General features: G+C 38.0%; 1 protein-coding gene across 2 annotated transcripts in view; it reads left to right on the forward strand.

Moving 5' to 3' along the window:
• Positions 1–857: 857 nt before the first annotated feature.
• The window catches only part of LOC135471577 (protein wntless homolog), a 32,866-nt gene continuing 15,237 nt past the window's right edge, over positions 858–18,486 (forward strand). For both annotated transcript variants that reach the window (XM_064750861.1, XM_064750863.1), the window contains exons 1-3: positions 858–1,036; positions 16,784–17,074; positions 17,557–17,684. In XM_064750861.1, the coding sequence (XP_064606931.1) occupies positions 931–1,036; positions 16,784–17,074; positions 17,557–17,684 (525 nt within the window). In that variant the 5' untranslated portion in view covers positions 858–930. The remainder of the gene's footprint in view (positions 1,037–16,783; positions 17,075–17,556; positions 17,685–18,486) is intronic.

Genomic DNA, 18,486 nt, shown 5'->3' on the forward strand with positions numbered 1-18,486 from the left:
TCTTTGTACTGATTTAACTATTAAAGACATTTCAATGAAGACAGAACACTGTTGTGTAACTGCACACTCCCACGGTCTATTCCTTACCATAATACTCACTCGCTCGGTGATACAAAAACCTAACTTGTGCAAGTGCGGAACACTACAGTTTATTTAAATAAAACATGCTTTCAATTATCCAGCTGAACCAATTGTGACAAGTAAGAACAATTAACGATATAATTCGTCCGCTGCTTTTGTTCCAATTTTCTTCGATATGATTGTAATATCGCCAAAATGTGGTGTTTGATAGTGAAAATCGAATAGACAATGCCATTATGGGTGCCAGTGTCCGCCATTATGTGAGCCTGATGTATTATGGACTGTTGAAAGGTTATAGCTTTATTCCGTGAAATGTAGAACTGTAGCTGTTTTCGAGGACTACCTATTTCCGTAGTGTATAGAACTGTTATAGCGGTTTCAGTGCATGCCGCCAAAAGCGTAACACCGTTCTCCCCGGGCAGCGTTGAATCCGAGTCATTCATCATACTGATGAATCATAATGTTTCCTGGTTCTATTACTTTGTAGACAAGATATGGCCATAAACTTAGCGTGGATACGGTATAAAGCTATTCTCCCTGGACACTTCACGAGCTATCTTCTCAAGAACTATAACCAACTGATAAAGGTTTCAGTCAATACAAAGTGTAACGCTAGGCTATTTGTGTAAAATAAAGCAGCACTGAATAAAAGCATCGTGAATGACATACATTCCTAATCTTTGTGTAGCAGTCTAACTCGTCTACGCTTGAGAAAATTAGAACGCATATGTACATATAACTGCACAACTTTTGAGGCTCTGCTCGTGCAAACTCCGCATCAAGCTGAAGGAGAGAAAACGGGCCTGTCCGCCATGTTGGCTTCGAATCACTAATATTACCAAGACAAAAATGGCTTGCACCGTACTAGAAAACTTAGGATCAAGGAAGCTGTATGCTTTGGCGGCCGGCTTAACTTTGTTACTGGGAGTATTCGTCTTAGTTGGAGCTGTCCTTGGTAAGTACAAGCTATACTTGGGTATGCTAAGAGCAAATATAATAGTTAATTATGTCTGCTGGACTATATGTTCATCAGACACTGCAGTGTAGAAAACAGACCTACATAACTTACAGTGTTACTTTTTTAAGTTTGACACAAAGTATTCTGTGGGTCACACAAGTAAGCTGAGTTGAAGTAAAAATGGTTTTCTTTGACTTGTGTTTTGTGACTCCGTACATACACAAAGTATTTTCACGTATGGCGTTAAGCAACTGATAAAATATACATGAACGAATGTGTATATTGTACATTAACTGTCGACACGCGAATGTCTATACAGGAGAGGTTTTGTGTGAGTTACATAATACAGTTTTTTAAGATGGTACACTTATACGGCCCAAATCCATACAAAGTTGTGTTATCACATCAAGGTTAGAGGTACGAATACTTATTTTGGGGGCTATTTTGGCCTGGTTTTTTATTTATTTATTTATTTTTATTTGTATTTTTTTTGGTCTGTCTTCCTTTTGGTATTGGTATCATTTTGTATGACACACTAGCACTTTTTTACCTTTGGTATGGGCTTTAGGGCTTTTATGATACAAGAGGATGAACTTGAAACTCCCTTATTCTTGAGTACAGCAATTAACAACAATCACTGAAATCAATAAATAAACTGGGATGCCCTGGAAAGTATTATATGTAAATCTTGCATGGTTTTGTGACGGAAAGTGATTTGTTTTCAAGTTGCAGATGCTTGTAGGGGAGTGTATTGCAATTTTAAGTTCGATTGATGTGTAGATAATATATTTAGTTTAACTGATTGTCTGTAAATGTGTTACTACTTAAACAAGTTTCTGGATCTTGTGTTCACACGAACAACTTAATTCATTCAGATTTAATATGGGGCCATTCTTCCCATGAGTACACTTTAGACACAGTATTTATTTTTTTTAAAAAGTACAATTACTTGCGGTCTGAGAATGATGATATGAACACACCTCACCTAAGGTTTTCACGCCTACCAGCACAACGTTTTGTTAGAAATACAATTTTGACTAATATGTGTTCAAAAGTGTATCACTTCCTCCCCTGTGTATCAGATGGTTATCTGAATTAAACTTGCAATTTTAACCTCATACTTTTACAAATGCCCGTCGTCTGCTACAATCTATAAAGGTTAAAGTGCTATCATACAACAGGGGTGACGTCATTAACATTACTGTCAACATCAAAATGAAAATATAACTTCTAAACTCTTGAGGCAGTGTAGCCAATATATTACCAAATTTTTTGTAATTTGGAGACAAAGATGGTTCATTATATTTCAAACTTGGTATAATTTAAAGAAATTTGTGAGAAAATCCCCACCCCCATCCCTCTCTATAAGGAGAGTGTTTTGTTAAAATGTCTGAGGTGGAGCTATTATACAAACTCGTACCTTGGCCATGCTGTAAGATATCACTCACTGAGAGGTACGTGTGTATTAGAAGACGATTCAGGATAACTTGAGGCGGAATATTGTCTTAATTGTCTCAGCTTCTTCAACATATTGTAGCTTATCAACGTTAAAAATTGCAGGGGTCGTGCTAGAAAATTTAAGTTCAAGGAAACTGTATGCCTTGGCAGCCGGTCTGTTTTTGTTGCTTGCTGCATTCTTTTTCGTGGGAGCTATCATTGGTAAGTTACTTTTCGTGGCCTTATGTGTACCACCACGGTATTTGTAATGCACAAAAATCAGTCAATCAGTTAACCTCTGCAGTTATGTCGTCATTGATTGTGTTGTCCGTGATGAATTTATAGGTGTTTCAAGTCTGACATTACATTCAGAGGTCAGTCTCAACAGGTCTTCTCATACTGGACTTTTTTTATTCTTTTTTTAATTTCTTTTTTATACTATTATTATTATTTTGTGAGAGGAAAACCATCACGTGAAGAAGAAGAGTCATTCTACAGTAACTGCAATATTTATGTCACAGGACATTTGGAGTGATTTGTGTTGGGATTTGAACGCCTTTCTCGACAGCATATCTACGATCTGCATGTGTCACATACTGTTCACTTGTAAATGCATGAAGATTTAAAATTAATTACATTGTACTGAACATAAACGGCCTCAATATCGGCTCAATTGCTATGTCACCAGTCCGATTGTATATTTTCCGCCTTCAATTTAAAGTGCTAATTATGAATAAATGCTGTTGATTTTGTCCTGGTCTATTACTACTACTCTTACAGCCTAAGTATATAAAAACACGCAAAACTATCATAACGACCAGTAAATTATGATTTGAATTCATGTCACTAGTTTTTATGTCAGTGGTGTTACCCAGACTGGCATGAGCACCAAAACAAAGAGTACTCCCTCTTGTTGCAAATCTCTGCCACTAGAGGGCGCAGTGAGTATTGGCGCGGTTTTTGGTAAGAAGCGTGGCGGACCTGTTGTCGGCGAAGTGTGAACAAATGCGGAAAACTCAGGGCAAGGCAAGTGCGAGTTTTTTTTATAGGTCATTGGTGTTACCACCATTCAACAGGTCTAATTTAATAACAATATAAACTATTTAATCTAGGGCATTGGCCGGTTCGTCTTCTCACTAGATTGCCATTCATGTCCAGGCCTCCATCTTATGCAAGGGAGTAATCATTATTTTTGTTCGAAATGTCTGGTGTTACCAGTCAGTGGTGTTACTAGGTTATGTGTAACACCACTGACATCAAAGTCACACCACTGACTTTAAGACCAAATGCGCTAATCTTTCATGCCATGGCTACTTGCAGATTACATTATGGGGCGCATAAGCAACGCCGAGAAGCAAACACTGTATAGACAGAGGCATGATTCGGATCCTGAGCGGCGAGCTGAGTATTTATTGAAGAAAAAGCAGAAGTATGAAGCGGATAAAACATCAGGAAAGCGCCAAGGCATAAATAACAAGACTCCGAGGGGAAAACGTCTCCAGAGGCGGATATGGGCACAACAACAGCGAAACAGCCGCAATAAGAAAAGGTTGCTGGAATTAACACCGCCCCCAACACCACAAGTTGATATGGACATACCAAGGTAAATGTTATCTTTGTGACATAACACTGTAAAACGTGTCAGAAAATGGTTGAAGAAGCTTTTATTTCACCTTTTCATTTAGCTCGATGTACATTTGTCCATACCACATATACACACATACATGAAAAACACATATATGGAAAAAAACGCAACATTAGGCATATAGGTATATATATATATATATATATATATATATATATATATATATATATATATATATCTACATATTATATAAGCAAAAATAGGCTACATAAAATTAGATAAAAAAGCATCTGTATACTCACAATTTTACAATAAACGACAATATAACTAAAACGTTTAATATTGCAAAATCCCGTGTATATACAGTTTTAAGATAAGGTTAATAAATGGTAAAGTAAATCCATTTTTTTTCTCCAGGCAGAGAGTTCAGGGGGAAGAAGATTAGTGGCAAAAAGCATATCAAAAATGTACCGAGACAATCTGAAGTTAAGAGAAACAGTGCAGAGGCAACTGAGGGAAATCAACAGGTACAAAAAGCGAATCAGTAGACTCTCGAACCCACCAAATCAGGATAGCCCAAGGTCAAAAACCAGAAAACTACTCCGAAACATATACCGCTCACCACAGAAAGTACGAAAGACTGACATTTCATCACGCAATGATCCAAGGTCTTCAGCACTGCTACAAGGCTTCCAAAACTCAGCGAGATAAGCCACAGATTGCCCGACTTTTCACAGGACGAATCTTGCGAAAGTACAAACTTCTATCAATGGCTGCAAACACAATTGGGTTTTCAAGCAACCAACAACGAGGGACCATCAGGGCTAGTCGAGCTGCAACTGGCCTACGTAAACAACTTCATGATAACTTTATGCGAGATGATGTGAGCCGCGTAGCTGCGGGTAAGAAAAATACCATCACATTGAAGAAGGAAAAAAAGCAGCGACGCTTGGTTACAGATAGCTTGGAAAATCTTCATCTGAAATTTTTGACAGAAAATACCTTCACTGTGTCTTACTCATTCTTTTGCCGCATGAGGCCATTCTGGGTTGTGCCCCCGACAGAAAGGGACAGGGAGACGTGCTTATGTATGACACACGAAAACATGCAGTTTATGGCTGACAAACTTTACAATTTAAACATCATCGATACAAGGAATCTAAGCAGCATTGTTACAGCAGTTGTATGCGACACCAAATCAAAAGACTGTGCGTATGGTACCTGCAGTGAGTGTAAACTAACGGCCTACCCAGTAAATAAACCTCCTAGTCAAGACCTCGTGTCCGTAACTCAGTGGCAGAGACAAAGAAGACAACGCAAGCAGAAAAACTCAGAAGAATTGGTAGATTCTGTCGTAACAGTGAAAGGTGCTGTGGATATCCAAGAGGACCAACTGGTTCAGAGGTTTCAGTCTTATCTTGATCGCTAGAAAAAGCACATCTACAACATCCGGAGGCAGTTCCATATATATCAAACCCTACGACAAAGTCTACAACCCAATGAGTGTCTGATCCACACTGACTTCAGTGAGGATTACCAATGCCGTTATTCGACCGAAATCCAGTCTGTGCATTTTGGGGGCTCACACCAACATGCTTGCATACACACAGGGGTTTTGTACGTCTCTTCGTCACAAGATGCAATACCATTCAGCACCATATCAAATTCAACGCGACATGACCCAGCTGCCATCTGGGCTCACCTGGATCCAGTTCTGTCATGGATTCATCAGAAACATCCATTGATAAACACCTTGCACTTTTTCAGCGACAGCCCTTCAACGCAGTATCGGCAAAAAGCCAACTTCTTCCTTCTTTCTACAGAGCCATTCAATCACGGATTCTGTAAAATTTCATGGAATTTTTTTGAGGCAAGTCACGGAAAAGGCGCTCCAGATGGTGTGGGCGGCGCTGTTAAAAGAACTGCAGACCGATTAACACGCGAAGGAGTTGACATTGATAACGCCTTTACCCTGTTCCGTCACCTGAAAACCGCAAACACCAACGTTCACCTATTTTTTGTAAACAGCGATGCAGTGGGTCTTAAAACTGAAGAACTTGTCAAGGCCCGTACGCTTACTGCTGTTAAGGGCACTATGCAAATACACCAAGTTCTAAGCCTAGCTCCTAATACTCTGAAAGTTAGATCTGTAAGTTGTTTGTGTGGCAAGGAGCAAGGCGTTCTTGACTGTCTGTGCTTTAACCTAAGAGATACAAGCGTCTTTAAGCAACCTGCAGATGGCAGAGGCTCAGATGGAACTCCTCGCTTAATCCCACGCGATGTACCAGCCGAGGTGCCAGTTGACTCAACAGTCGGGGTGCCTGTTGATTCAACCGCCGACGAGCCAGTTGATACAACTGCCGACGAGCCAGTTCATGTAACAGCTGATGCGCCAGTTCTTGTAACAGCCGCTGTTAGACCAGAAAATACCACAGAGCCGTCACAAGCATCACCCCATACATTATCTGGCATAAATTGTCCAGAGTTCATCTGTTTGGATAAAGTTGGAGAGTGGTGTATCATTGAATACGACGGCGAAAGATATCCTGGTCGAGTCTTAGCTGTAGAGAACGATGATATCCAAGTGCAATGTATGCAAAAAGTTAGCATGAATCGCTTCTTCTGGCCCCTACACCCAGACGTTAATTGGTACACAGACGAGCAAATCCTTTGCTTTATTCCCGAACCAGTGTACGCCAATAGACGCCATGTCATGGTTGAGAAATTAATTTGGGAGCAAATCGAAGCCACATTTCCACGTGATTAACCTTACTTTTTTCAGAAACTGTTATTTGTTGGATTTTTGAAAATTTGTCCTACTGCGCAAAAGCCTTATATTAATGTTGACCACATTCGGTTTTAACATTGGCAGTATCCTGTCAAGCAGACATTTTAAGTTTCTTCAGTGCTATAAACTACACACATGTCATTATCATTCAACATATTTGTGCCCAAATGGCAATGTCAAAGAGCGTTATAATTGACATTGGCCATTGTGTATAAAAATTGTCAAGCCCCAAACACCACAATTTCTACTTTTTCGTCCGTGTCAGAATTACATCTATGATAGTCAAATTGACAAAAGTCTGTTCCCATTAATAGCCGTTTTTGCTTTACCTGAAGTGAGACAGAATGTTAAACTTAAATTCAACACAGTTTGTTTCACATACATTTGGTAAAATATATTTGTATGCTGTGAAAACTCTGTGCAGGTTACCATATTGTCAGTGGTGTTACTTGTGTCAGTGGTGTTACACCCATTTCAGTGGTGTTACCGGCTACTTTTTGGAAATAATAACGAAAACTGTAATCTTTCTGTGAGGTGTTTGCCTAGGAGAATAAAGATTACTGTATACATGTGTTCACTGAGAAGTCGTTTTGTCGATGTGTGCGATAGTATGTAAAATTTTGGGTTTTAAACCAGGGCGGTCCTACATGGATTTCCCCTGCATAGTATTAGCATAGGCCCAATAACTTCACCTTAAGAATAAACAAGAAAAATATTTTTGCATTCTTATCAGGTGACATATAACAAAGCTTGCCGTGCCTTTATAGTTTCTGAACATAGACTGTTTTCAGCTTCACGGGTTGGTGTTTGTCAGTAACACCACTGACAGCTGCACCGACTGGGGCTCTATGATTTTCTCTTCCCAGAGAATATCGTGAACACGTAAGCTCTAATTTGACTACGTGTGGTTTCCCCAAGTCCAACTGAATGTGTAATGAACGTGATTCGTTGCTTTTATTCAAAGCCCGTGGGAATCAAAATACCTCGAACAATATGTCAGTAACTGTAGAATGACTCAGAAACGTGTGGGAGTTGTAAAGACTAGGGTAATATTTACATGTTGATTTCTTTGTGCATTCTGATGTCATTTTTTCCCCACGGCCAGAGCTTTACTTGATGTTGAATAAAATATTTGACAACTTGGTAAAGAATACGTGAATTCCAAGTATGTGTCACTTTAAAGTTGGAAGGGCTAAAGAGCTTATTGATTTGATCATTTTGATCATTATGTGATCATGCTTAGCTTTATCAAGTTACTCTCCTGTGTTGTGGTGAAAAATTGTAAAAGACATCAATACACGGATCACAGCAATCACTGTTTTCATGGATGTGTATCTCCAGAGGCACCCCAAAAAGGTCAGAGGTATGTTTAAAATACATGAGTACAGTTAGTACAGTTGATTCTCGACATGGTAATTTGGCCTGGTCCAGATATGATGAATCATTCCGCTGGAGAATGGTAAAGAATCCATTAAGATCGTGGGCAGAGATAGATAGTGAGTTATGGATTATGACGGTAACAGCTCCAGTTGGACAAAGCACCCAGTTGATGTTTCAAAAAAGCACTAAAGTGTGGTTCAGCTACAACCAGGGTAAATGCGAATATGCTAACTGCAAGTACTTGCATGCATGTAAATTTTGTGATTAATTAGGTCACCCCGAACTAAGATATTTTAAAGCTAATAACTCCAAGGGGAATCCCCAGAGCAGCAAGCAGCCCTTTCTATCTGGCCTCCACCCCAATCAAGGTAGAGGAGCTGGAAAGTCAACTTAAAGATTACCCTAATGAGCAAGATGCCAAGTATTTGTTAGAGGGATTTAAATACAGGTTCCCTTTGCATTATAATGGGCTTGAGGCGTCTTTTGAGGCTAACATCTTAAGATCAGTTAGGGACAATCCTGAAATAGCCTTACAAAAGATAAATAAGGAGATACAAGAAAATAGGATAGCGGGTCCTTTTCAGTTACCTCCCTTTGATTCTCTACGCGTCTCCCTAATTGGATTTGTTCCAAAAAGGCGAAGGGTGAATTTAGACTAATACATCACTTATCATATCCTGAGGGTGAATCACTTAATGATTATATAGATCCGGAAAAGTGTTCAGTTCGCTATTCCAGCATTGACAATGCGGTTGGTTTGATTCAGCAGGTAGGTGGTGATGTGTATTTGGCAAAGGCAGATATCAAATCAGTCTTCAGACTTCTTCCTGTGCATCCGAAAGATTTTAACCAGCTAGGGTTTAAATTTCAAGGCTCTTATGATGTAGACAAAACTCTACGAATGGGTTGTTCGATACCTTGTGCCACATTTTACACCTTTAGTACTTTTGTGGAATATTGAGTTAAGCAAGCATTAGGTAACCAAGGTACCTATTATGTAGGTAAGGGTGTTGCTAAATATCCAGATGATTTTTTCTTTGTTGGAGAGTCAAGGAGTGCCTGTCAGCACATTCTAGATAGTTTTATGAATGTCTGTGACTCATTGGGAATACCTGTGACTGAAGGAAAGACAGAAGGGCCGACCAAAAGTTTAGTATTTTTAGGCCTGGATTTAGACACTTACTCTAATCAGATATGCCTGCCATCTCCAAAGGTGGAACAGCTGAATTTGGAGACTTAGAGAAGTACATCCTCTGATAGGGACTCTAAACTTTGCTTGCAGAGCAATTAAACCGGGAAGATCATTTTGTAGGAGATTAACTGATGCCACTTGTCATGTTAAGAAGCCACATCATTTCATTCGAGTGACCTCAGGAATGAAAGCCGATCTCCTCATGTGGCAAAGCTTCCTAGGAAGGGTTAATGGTACATTGTACTTTTCGGACAGATTTTGGTTGTCTAACGACAGGATACAGTTATTTACAGATACATCTAGGTCGGGCAGTTTTGGGGCATATTTCAGTGGCAGATTGGAATTGGGTAAAACAGGGGATTTGCTCGGACATAACTTTTCTAGAAATATTTCCGATAGTTTTGGCGGTTATGGTTTTGGGAAAGCTTCCTGTCAACAAGAAAGTTGTTTTTTGATGTGATAATCAGCCTGTGGTTACTGTTCTGAATTAGGCATCCTCGAAGTCCCCGCAGGTGATGAAATTAGTTCGCTTTATTACATTGCGGTGCATAACTCATAATATTGTACTGACATGTCCGTGGAGTAGAGAACAATATTGCTGATTCGCATTCTTGTTTAGAGTTAGCAAAATTCCGAAGACTTGCACCTATGGCAGACAGGGCACCAACGGCAGTCTCCGCAGCAATATGGCACATTTGTGGGTAGAGACGGAGGAATTGTTAAATAATGCACTGGCAGTATGGACGTGGAAAGTTTATTCTACTGGCCTTCAGGCATCTATATCTTTCAGAAGGCGCCTGAATATCCCACAGCAATGGCCAGCACCCGTTAGTCATGTCATTTTGTTTATTGCAGACCTGTCAGCAAATGGGTTTGCGCGCTTGTCTGTAGCTTCTTACCTAGCTGGTGTGGGAAATAAGCATAATTTAATGGATTGGGACGACCCGACTCATCACTTCATTGTGAGAAAGTTAGTGGAAGATTTCAGGTGTAAGTCCTGCCGCTGTAACACCCGTTCTCCAATTACATTTGATATTTTAATGAAATTAATTGGGACTCTTCCTCATATATGCACATTTGTTTATGAATTTATAGTGTTCGGAGTAGCGTACCTGCTTGCCTTTTTTGGGTTCGTACGGGTGAGTGAAATAGATTCCGACAGTGCCACGGATGATTCCCTCAGAGAATTGATGTTCATTGATGTTAGTTTTATTAACAGAAGTGTAGGTTTGTGCTTATCACTGCAACTGAGATTTTCAAAGACGGACCAGTATGGCAGCCAGGCCCATCTTCTCCTTCACCCATTGGACAATAAATAATTATGCCCAGTCTTACCACTGAGGGAATTCCTTAACGTTCGAAATCCAATGGATTCTTGCCGATACTTGTTTTGTCACTTTGATAACAGCCATGTTACACATTATCAATTCACTTTGTTGTTGAAGAAAGCCCTAACTTTTGCAAACATCCCATGTGATACTTACTCCTCATATTCATTCCAAATTGGAGCTACCACAACAGCTGCCCTTTGTAGACTGTCTGAAAGTGATATAAAATCAATGGGGCTTGTAGTGAGCATGTTGTTGGAATATTGTACTTGTGTTGTTATCGCGTGGTATCACATTTTACAACAATAGGGGTATAATTTTGGTGAGACATTACCATAGGCTTCGTGCTATTAAGAGTTATACCAGGTGTATAGCTGGACGGGTAGTACGTTGTATGGTATCTCACAATATACCAAGTTGAGTGAAAAGGTGATCAGGTGGTACATGTAGTACTAGTAATGATGACTGTGCTTGTTCCACACTGGGTTACCACGGATGGAGGTAAAGTTAGAACATTTATGGTTGCCAGTGGCCTGTCCGTGCATAATGACGGCCACATGGTGGTATGTGTGGTTATGTGGGTATGATAATATACCCTTATAAGTTCTGTTGGTTACAGTATACCCTGACATGCTCATTTTGGTTATCCCACGTCATGCCCTGGATTATGTACACTCCCTGTCATTTTTAATAAATGCTGCGACCAGTTTAAATCCACACTACTGGTTTTTGTTGAGTGTATTTCAGCTTTAGTTCAATTATTTAGGATATCATTTGTTTCCCAGTCTCAAGGTAACGGTGCTGTTAGTAGCTGATGTAACCACCATTTGGTTAAAGGTACATCTTTCATGAGAATCTAGTGGTCAGTCTTGAATTAAGTAGCCTGCTTATTGATGTCAAAGGTGATAGCTGTGAAAACAACTTTGTTGGGGGAGAGCCCAAATTAAGGGTGCTAAGCTGGTTCCAGATTCACAGTATATTCATATTCACCCTTCACAGATGACTTGATTTCACAATATTCCCAACTATCCACAGAAAATATGCATATCATAGAGGGGCTATTAAAATGATAAAGTATGCCTGAAAAATGTTCCCATTTTTTGGGGCAAATCTTTCTTCATTTTCCTTAAAGCTATACTTTTTGCTCTATAGTACATGTACCCTTAAGCCTTTAAAGCCCTTATTACTCCCCCAAAATATGTGTATGTTGGGACACATCCTTAATTACATGTAAAAATCAAATGTTTCATGTATTCCTGAAGATTTGATTTGACTGTATGTACCTACCAATTCTTTCATCATTCATTGTAGTGTCATTTTTCAGTCCTTCAGATTTTCCATTTTTCAGACAAAATCACACAATTTTTCGTACATACATGTACATATATACTGTATGTGATTCAGCGGAATAAAATTTACATTAGAATTATTTACATCCTTGGTTAATATCACCAATGGCTTTAAATGTCAGCTCCTTCAAAATTAGACTAAGATTTCATAGCTCATATTAGATTTGGATTAGAGTCCATGTAAGAGTTTTTGCATTCACTGTAGTTCTGACTACGAAATATGAAACTATGAAAAATATATAGAACTTGAAATAGTGTACATGTAGGTGTTTACTATTTCAAACAAAATTTGACCTTTAACATAAACCCAATAAAATGAAATACATTTGGTCAAAGGATGAATCTTTGTTTATAGTTAGTTTAAAGTACAAGATAAAAATTACAAGGTATATACAATATATGTAGTTTCTTTGTTACCAGTATTCATTGTAGTCTGGCTGTTATATTGCCACAGGCTGTAAAAGGCACACCCACTGTCAATGTTTGCACCCTGCGGCTCAAATGCATGTACCTCACATTTAGGTGAGAAAGCTTTCTCCCCCCTCACAGGGAATAGTGTTTATCTTTGTTTTATTGCTACTCCTAAGCCCATCCTGAAATAGCACCCTACTTCTTTTTTCTAGGTTGAACTTCCAATAGGTGCAAGCTATAGCTCCAAACTTTCTGGCATCTGTCTCTGAATTCTGATGAGTCAGTCTTTGGTGTACATATAGATCTATTCCTGATTCAATAAACCTATGTAATCTCCAAAGTCACGAAAAGGTTATTTTTCATATAGGTGTAACAAGTTGTTGTTAAGTACTGGAATGTTATAAATTGTTAATTCACTTATTCTTTAAGCTTGTGAATGTTATAGCATTAACCATTCTAAAACTGTATAGCTAATTCTACACATATCTTTCAATATGTTCATGGCAAAGCAGGTGCTGTATTTCACCTAAAGTTTGGTATGTTAAACTGTTAAAAATAATGAGAAATTAGCCAGACTTGACAAAGATAAATGCTTAACTTTTGGTGTATTACAGTATTCTAAATTGTCAAGACAGCCATGGTAGGAAAGCTCGACCAGCTAAGTTACTCTTTCATGTATTTTAAACATACATGTAATTTTAGCTCTGTAGTTTTGCTACATGAAAATATATAATCTTGATTTTTGATTCTTTCTCTGGTCTACTCAGTACACAGAACAGAACTGTATGAGTTTTTTTCACTGACTTAAAATGTGCATGTTACATGTAATACAGGGCTTTCATCACTAAGTTTGCATTAATTTGTGTGACACCCTTGTCCGACTCATCACTTCATGCACAGAGGGAGATACCAGTGCAGTGCTAATAAATGCAAGTATATAAAATAGTAATCATTATCCTTTCAGTAATTGTTATTTTAATATTTATTTTAGAGAATTTACATGGTTAGTGTGGACATTAAATCCATCTTCTGTATATGATTTTCATTGTTGTATATCAATGTATATCAGCCCATGTTAAAATGCATTTTGGTCATCGGTATTTTAGCTTATGTCATACCAGGAAAGCAACGTTTAAGTAAATATAACAGATGATATCTCAAAATGTACTACATTTTATGTACTGACTCAAAGTTTAACCTGGATGTAAAGCACAATGACACGAGAGGGAAGTTCTATTGTGGGTGCGCTGTGTGCATATTATATAAGTACGGCAAATTACAAAATTCACGACTGAGTGTATTGCAATCAGTGTTAAGGTAAATGCAAGGGGTGGAAATTCGAAAAGTATTGCATATATCATACTGAAGTTTTCTATAAGAAAAATGGCTTCAGGGGATGTTCTGTTAATGCTGTGTGTATATATTAATTACTGCAAATTACCAAATTCACGTCTTCAGTACATTGTGTATTGGGCTTCTTACCTTTTGCATTCATGTGTTCCCTAAGGCAAGCTCTGATTTATCAAATCTAAGCCACACATCAACAGGTTTCATCATCAATATTCAAATCTCTCATACATTGTAATTCATGAGTTTTTAAGAGGTCTGAGTATTCATAAGATTTTTGGTTGTTTTCTAATTTACTTCAGGTTTATTGCCACTGTTGACATGTATTATAGTTATATATTACACGACAACAGTGTCGCCATGTATCCATGCCTTGCATTGCCAAAAAAAGCACCAAGAACTAATATGTTTTGAGGGCTGGCCATTACCTTGCCTATTCTCTTCTGATTTAAATTGTTAGAGTGTTTGTCGCAAAGTCTGGGAAACTGAGGATCAAATTCGGGTTGGGTCATACCAAAGCCTTTAAAAATGATACTTGTTGCTGCCTTGCTTGGTGCTTAGCATTGAAAAGTCGGAGCAAGGCAACAGGACTGGTTGGCCAAGTGTCTGTAAAATGTGATTGGGTGGTGTCTTGGGCATGATGGTTCAGTAGTGGTGGCAGCACTTTGGCGTCATGGACCTGCTTTGCCACAAGAAGACACAGTATATATAAACACACCCAGTGACTCCCTTGTCATCATATTACTGAAAAATAATTTAGTACAATTAGTAGAAATCTAGGTTGATATACAATGTGTTTAGCTGCTTGCAGGCTATTAAGATTTGCCTTTCATAGATTTGAAGAAACATTATAGAAGTTTCCAGTGTACCTGTATTGTCTCATTAGCTGTGACAGCACAGTGACCCAGGAGCCTCTCTCCAATGTGGTCACTGTGAGTTCAAGCCCAGCTCATGCTGGTCATACATGGGAAGGTCTGGCAGCAACCTGTATACTGTTGTGGATTTCCTCCCACCATAATGCTGGCCACTGTCGTGTAAGTGAAATATTCTTGAGTACAATGTAAAACACCAATCGATCAATCAAATAAATAAATACAGTTTAATATAAAGGCAGAAAATTAACATTATATAGATAGTAAGTTGTGTGAACACAATGTATATGGAAGGAAATCAGATGCAGACATAAATGGTGCAAGTAATTTACCAATGTTTTATTGGTGACTGTGATTCACTCTTGGTAAGAATCTGAAACTATGGGTTGTGCATGAAATTTGGCAGATAGTTATTTTAAGTAAGTTTTGTTGGCAGTGAAAATGGTACTCATAGACCAGTTCAAGTAAGAATTATTTATACTGTTGAGCAAGTTGACATTAGAGTTACTGCATGTAATCTATTCTGTAGGTTTAAATTTTTTTTCTAGGAAGGACAGTAATAAAATGTCAAAAGATTCATAATCCTTTCACATAGCAACTGTGCTGTTTTAAGGTCTTGTTTTACTCCATTCTGTGAGTCAAATCATTGTTAAATTTTGCTTACACAACACCATGCATCTAAGGAGGAGTATGTAAAAAATGTATCACATTTAACACATATTACTTTAATATTTAATGTGGAATCTATATCCATGTCCCAGTTACCCTTTTGTTACATTCACTTTCTGTTGGCTGTATTATTAAGCTGTGTGTACAGTCAGCACAAAGTTCACCGACAGTCAAATGCCCAGATCAGCTTCTGGAGGGGTTGTGCTGGTGATTTTGTACACAGTTAAATGTTTACAAAATTACAATAGTATTGTTCTACAACTATGCTCAATTCTGAAACAAATGGAAATAAATCTAAGCACCACTGAAGCTGATCTGGGCATTTGACTGTCGGTGACAGTCAGCACAAAGTTCACCGACAGTCAAATGCCCAGATCAGCTTCAGTGGTGCTTAGATTTATTTCCATTTGTTTCAGAATTGAGCATAGTTGTAGAACAATACTATTGTAATTTTGTAAACATTTAACTGTGTACAAAGTCACCAGCACAACCCCTCCAGAGGCTAGGAACTGAACCAGGAATATCCCGGCCGTGCATCTACAGGTTACATAAAATGTAAATGATATAGCAGGCTTACTGTATCAACAGTTCAAGCAGTGGAAGAAATATTCTTCCAGTATGTCCTTTTTCCAAGAAAGCTATTTATCACTTCGACCTTCGAGCACAGGCTACTGCTTTGACTATAATATGGAAAACACCTTCGACAATTAGAGAGTTAGACTAAGCGTGACATCACTTTATTGTCGATAATGGAGACACGCTGAAGCTGTGTCAAGATGACGTTTCACTAAACATGTACTGGGTTGAAAAAAATCTATAAAAATATTTAACACCGGTTGATGACACTTTGAATGGTAGTTTTTTCAGCGGACATAAACATTAGTCAGGTACTGTATTTCAGTTTAATGTTAAGGTTCATTTACTCTGACCTACTTGCCTAATTTACATTACAGCTGGTGCAAAGCTCACGTGTTTTGCCAAGAGATGGTCATCATAAATTCAGCAGATAATATGCACATAACTTATTTATTTATTTCATTGGTGTTTTACTCTGTACTCAAGAATATTTCACTTATACGATGATGGCCTAAATTGTGGTGGAAACAAATAATTTATCTGATTGAGCAGTTCAAGTAAAACTGAGCATCAATCTGTAATCCATTACGTTAATTTCAAGTGACTTGTAGGGAATTGTCTAATATAGTGCTTTACTATAAAATGTCATGCCATATATGTACTGTGTATTATGCAGTATATATATACATATTACTTACATGGTTTACCAGGGCCTTGGTTCAATTATATTTCAGATCTTTTACAAAAGTGTTGGTCAGTGTGTGCATTGTCCTGCCTTTTGTCTAATCAATTGACTTTTTTTTTTTATAGCACCATCCCCATCCAATGTACAGCAGATTTTGGGAACAAATTGTATTCTGCCAAGGAACAAAGATTTTTGGGAACATTGGTCTTTCCCACGTGGAACAGGAAGGTGTGAAAAAATTTCATCTTTCGATGATAAAATTATACAGAAAGAGAAGATCGTAACACAAGATGTTGTTTTCTCATTCTTGATTCCTGGTGTGAGGGATAACATTCAGCTGACCATGACACCCTGGTTTCAGACCATTCTTGGCATTTTAATGATGGAGTTGTCATACAACCCACAAAATGAACACAGTAAGATCATAATGTTGTATACTTAAATACTACTGAACCTACAGGTATCTTTTTTATGATTTTAAAGTTTTTGTTTAGAAAAAATGTTTCTGTTTTAATATGTACAAATGTACATGCAATTTTTATGTGAAATTGTTTTAATTTGGTGATGTAATTATTGTGGCTCAACATCCTATTTTATTTTGTAGTTATGCTATTTTATGGTGACATGTTTAAATACAACATTTAAATTAATTTGGATGGTGATTTTCAGACTGGTTCTGATGAAGAAAGAGAATTTGCCTATGCTTACCAGATATCCCCTCTGTTTTTGAAGAGCAAATGTTACTATATTCTCCATTGTTGTGTCATCTGAACATAATCATCCTATCCTGAACCCCTGATAGTTCTCCTATAAACAGTGGTAACAATTGATGGGCACAATCAAGTATTTTTACTCTAACACCTCTGAACTAGTGTTTTTTTTTTGGTTTTTGTTTTAGAAAGTGATGATTTAAGACTAGAACTCAAGCTCGGGTATCGCAGTATTTCAGACGAACCGTCAGACTGGAAAAGCTTGGCTAATTCAACTGAATCTCGAAAACTGGAATGCACAATGGGCCCTGAAGAGGTAGGTCATAGAGTCATTTAGGAGAATTGAGATTTTCATGCTGTAATCCAGTAGGTGCGCTAGAGGTTTTTGGGGTTGAGTATTATTTTTTGCCAAAAATCTCTGGTATAACCTCTTTAAATCATTATACCCCTGCAATAGATCTGGAGAGGACAGGGAGGTGTAATGGATTCATGATGTCTGGTGGTCTGTCAGTTTTTGTCTCTGTAAACACAATTTTGTCCACTGCAGCAATTCTGTGGAAATTCAAACACATCTTCCCCATGATCTAAACTTGTACTTGTATAGTTTTAATACAATGTAGTTAAAAAGTTACCACCCTTGAGGTACTTAGTATCAGACCTCTAGCTAGGATTTATGAAAGGCATGGGGGATGAGCGTATAATCATAATGGCTGGGGGTCCAGGGGCTGCAGGTCCCCATCCGCCAAGAACTTGCCACTGTTGGAGTTGGCCATATTGCCATTCAAAACCAGTTTAGATCTAAAGTCATAGTTTAATATATGTCAATATTAATAACGTGTCCCCCGTGGAAAGTTTATTTCCTATATTTTTTTAATTATTTTATTTTTGTGATTTCCACTGCATCAAATACAAATAGCACCATGGACATAAATGTTATTTGTTCAGAAATTATTACTAAAAGTATTGGGTACTGCATTTGAGACAAAATGGTCCAATGACTGACATCACTTAAGTTATTTGTAAAATTCATTCCATTAGAATTCTGTTGTTTTTTTTCTCAGAAGGTACCAAAAAAATTCATTTTCTTTAATAGTTTTGACTGGTAAGCTTGAGGAGTA

This window comes from Liolophura sinensis, chromosome 7 (genome assembly GCF_032854445.1).
Source record: "Liolophura sinensis isolate JHLJ2023 chromosome 7, CUHK_Ljap_v2, whole genome shotgun sequence".
In the NCBI taxonomy this organism is placed as follows: Eukaryota; Metazoa; Mollusca; class Polyplacophora; order Chitonida; family Chitonidae; genus Liolophura; species Liolophura sinensis.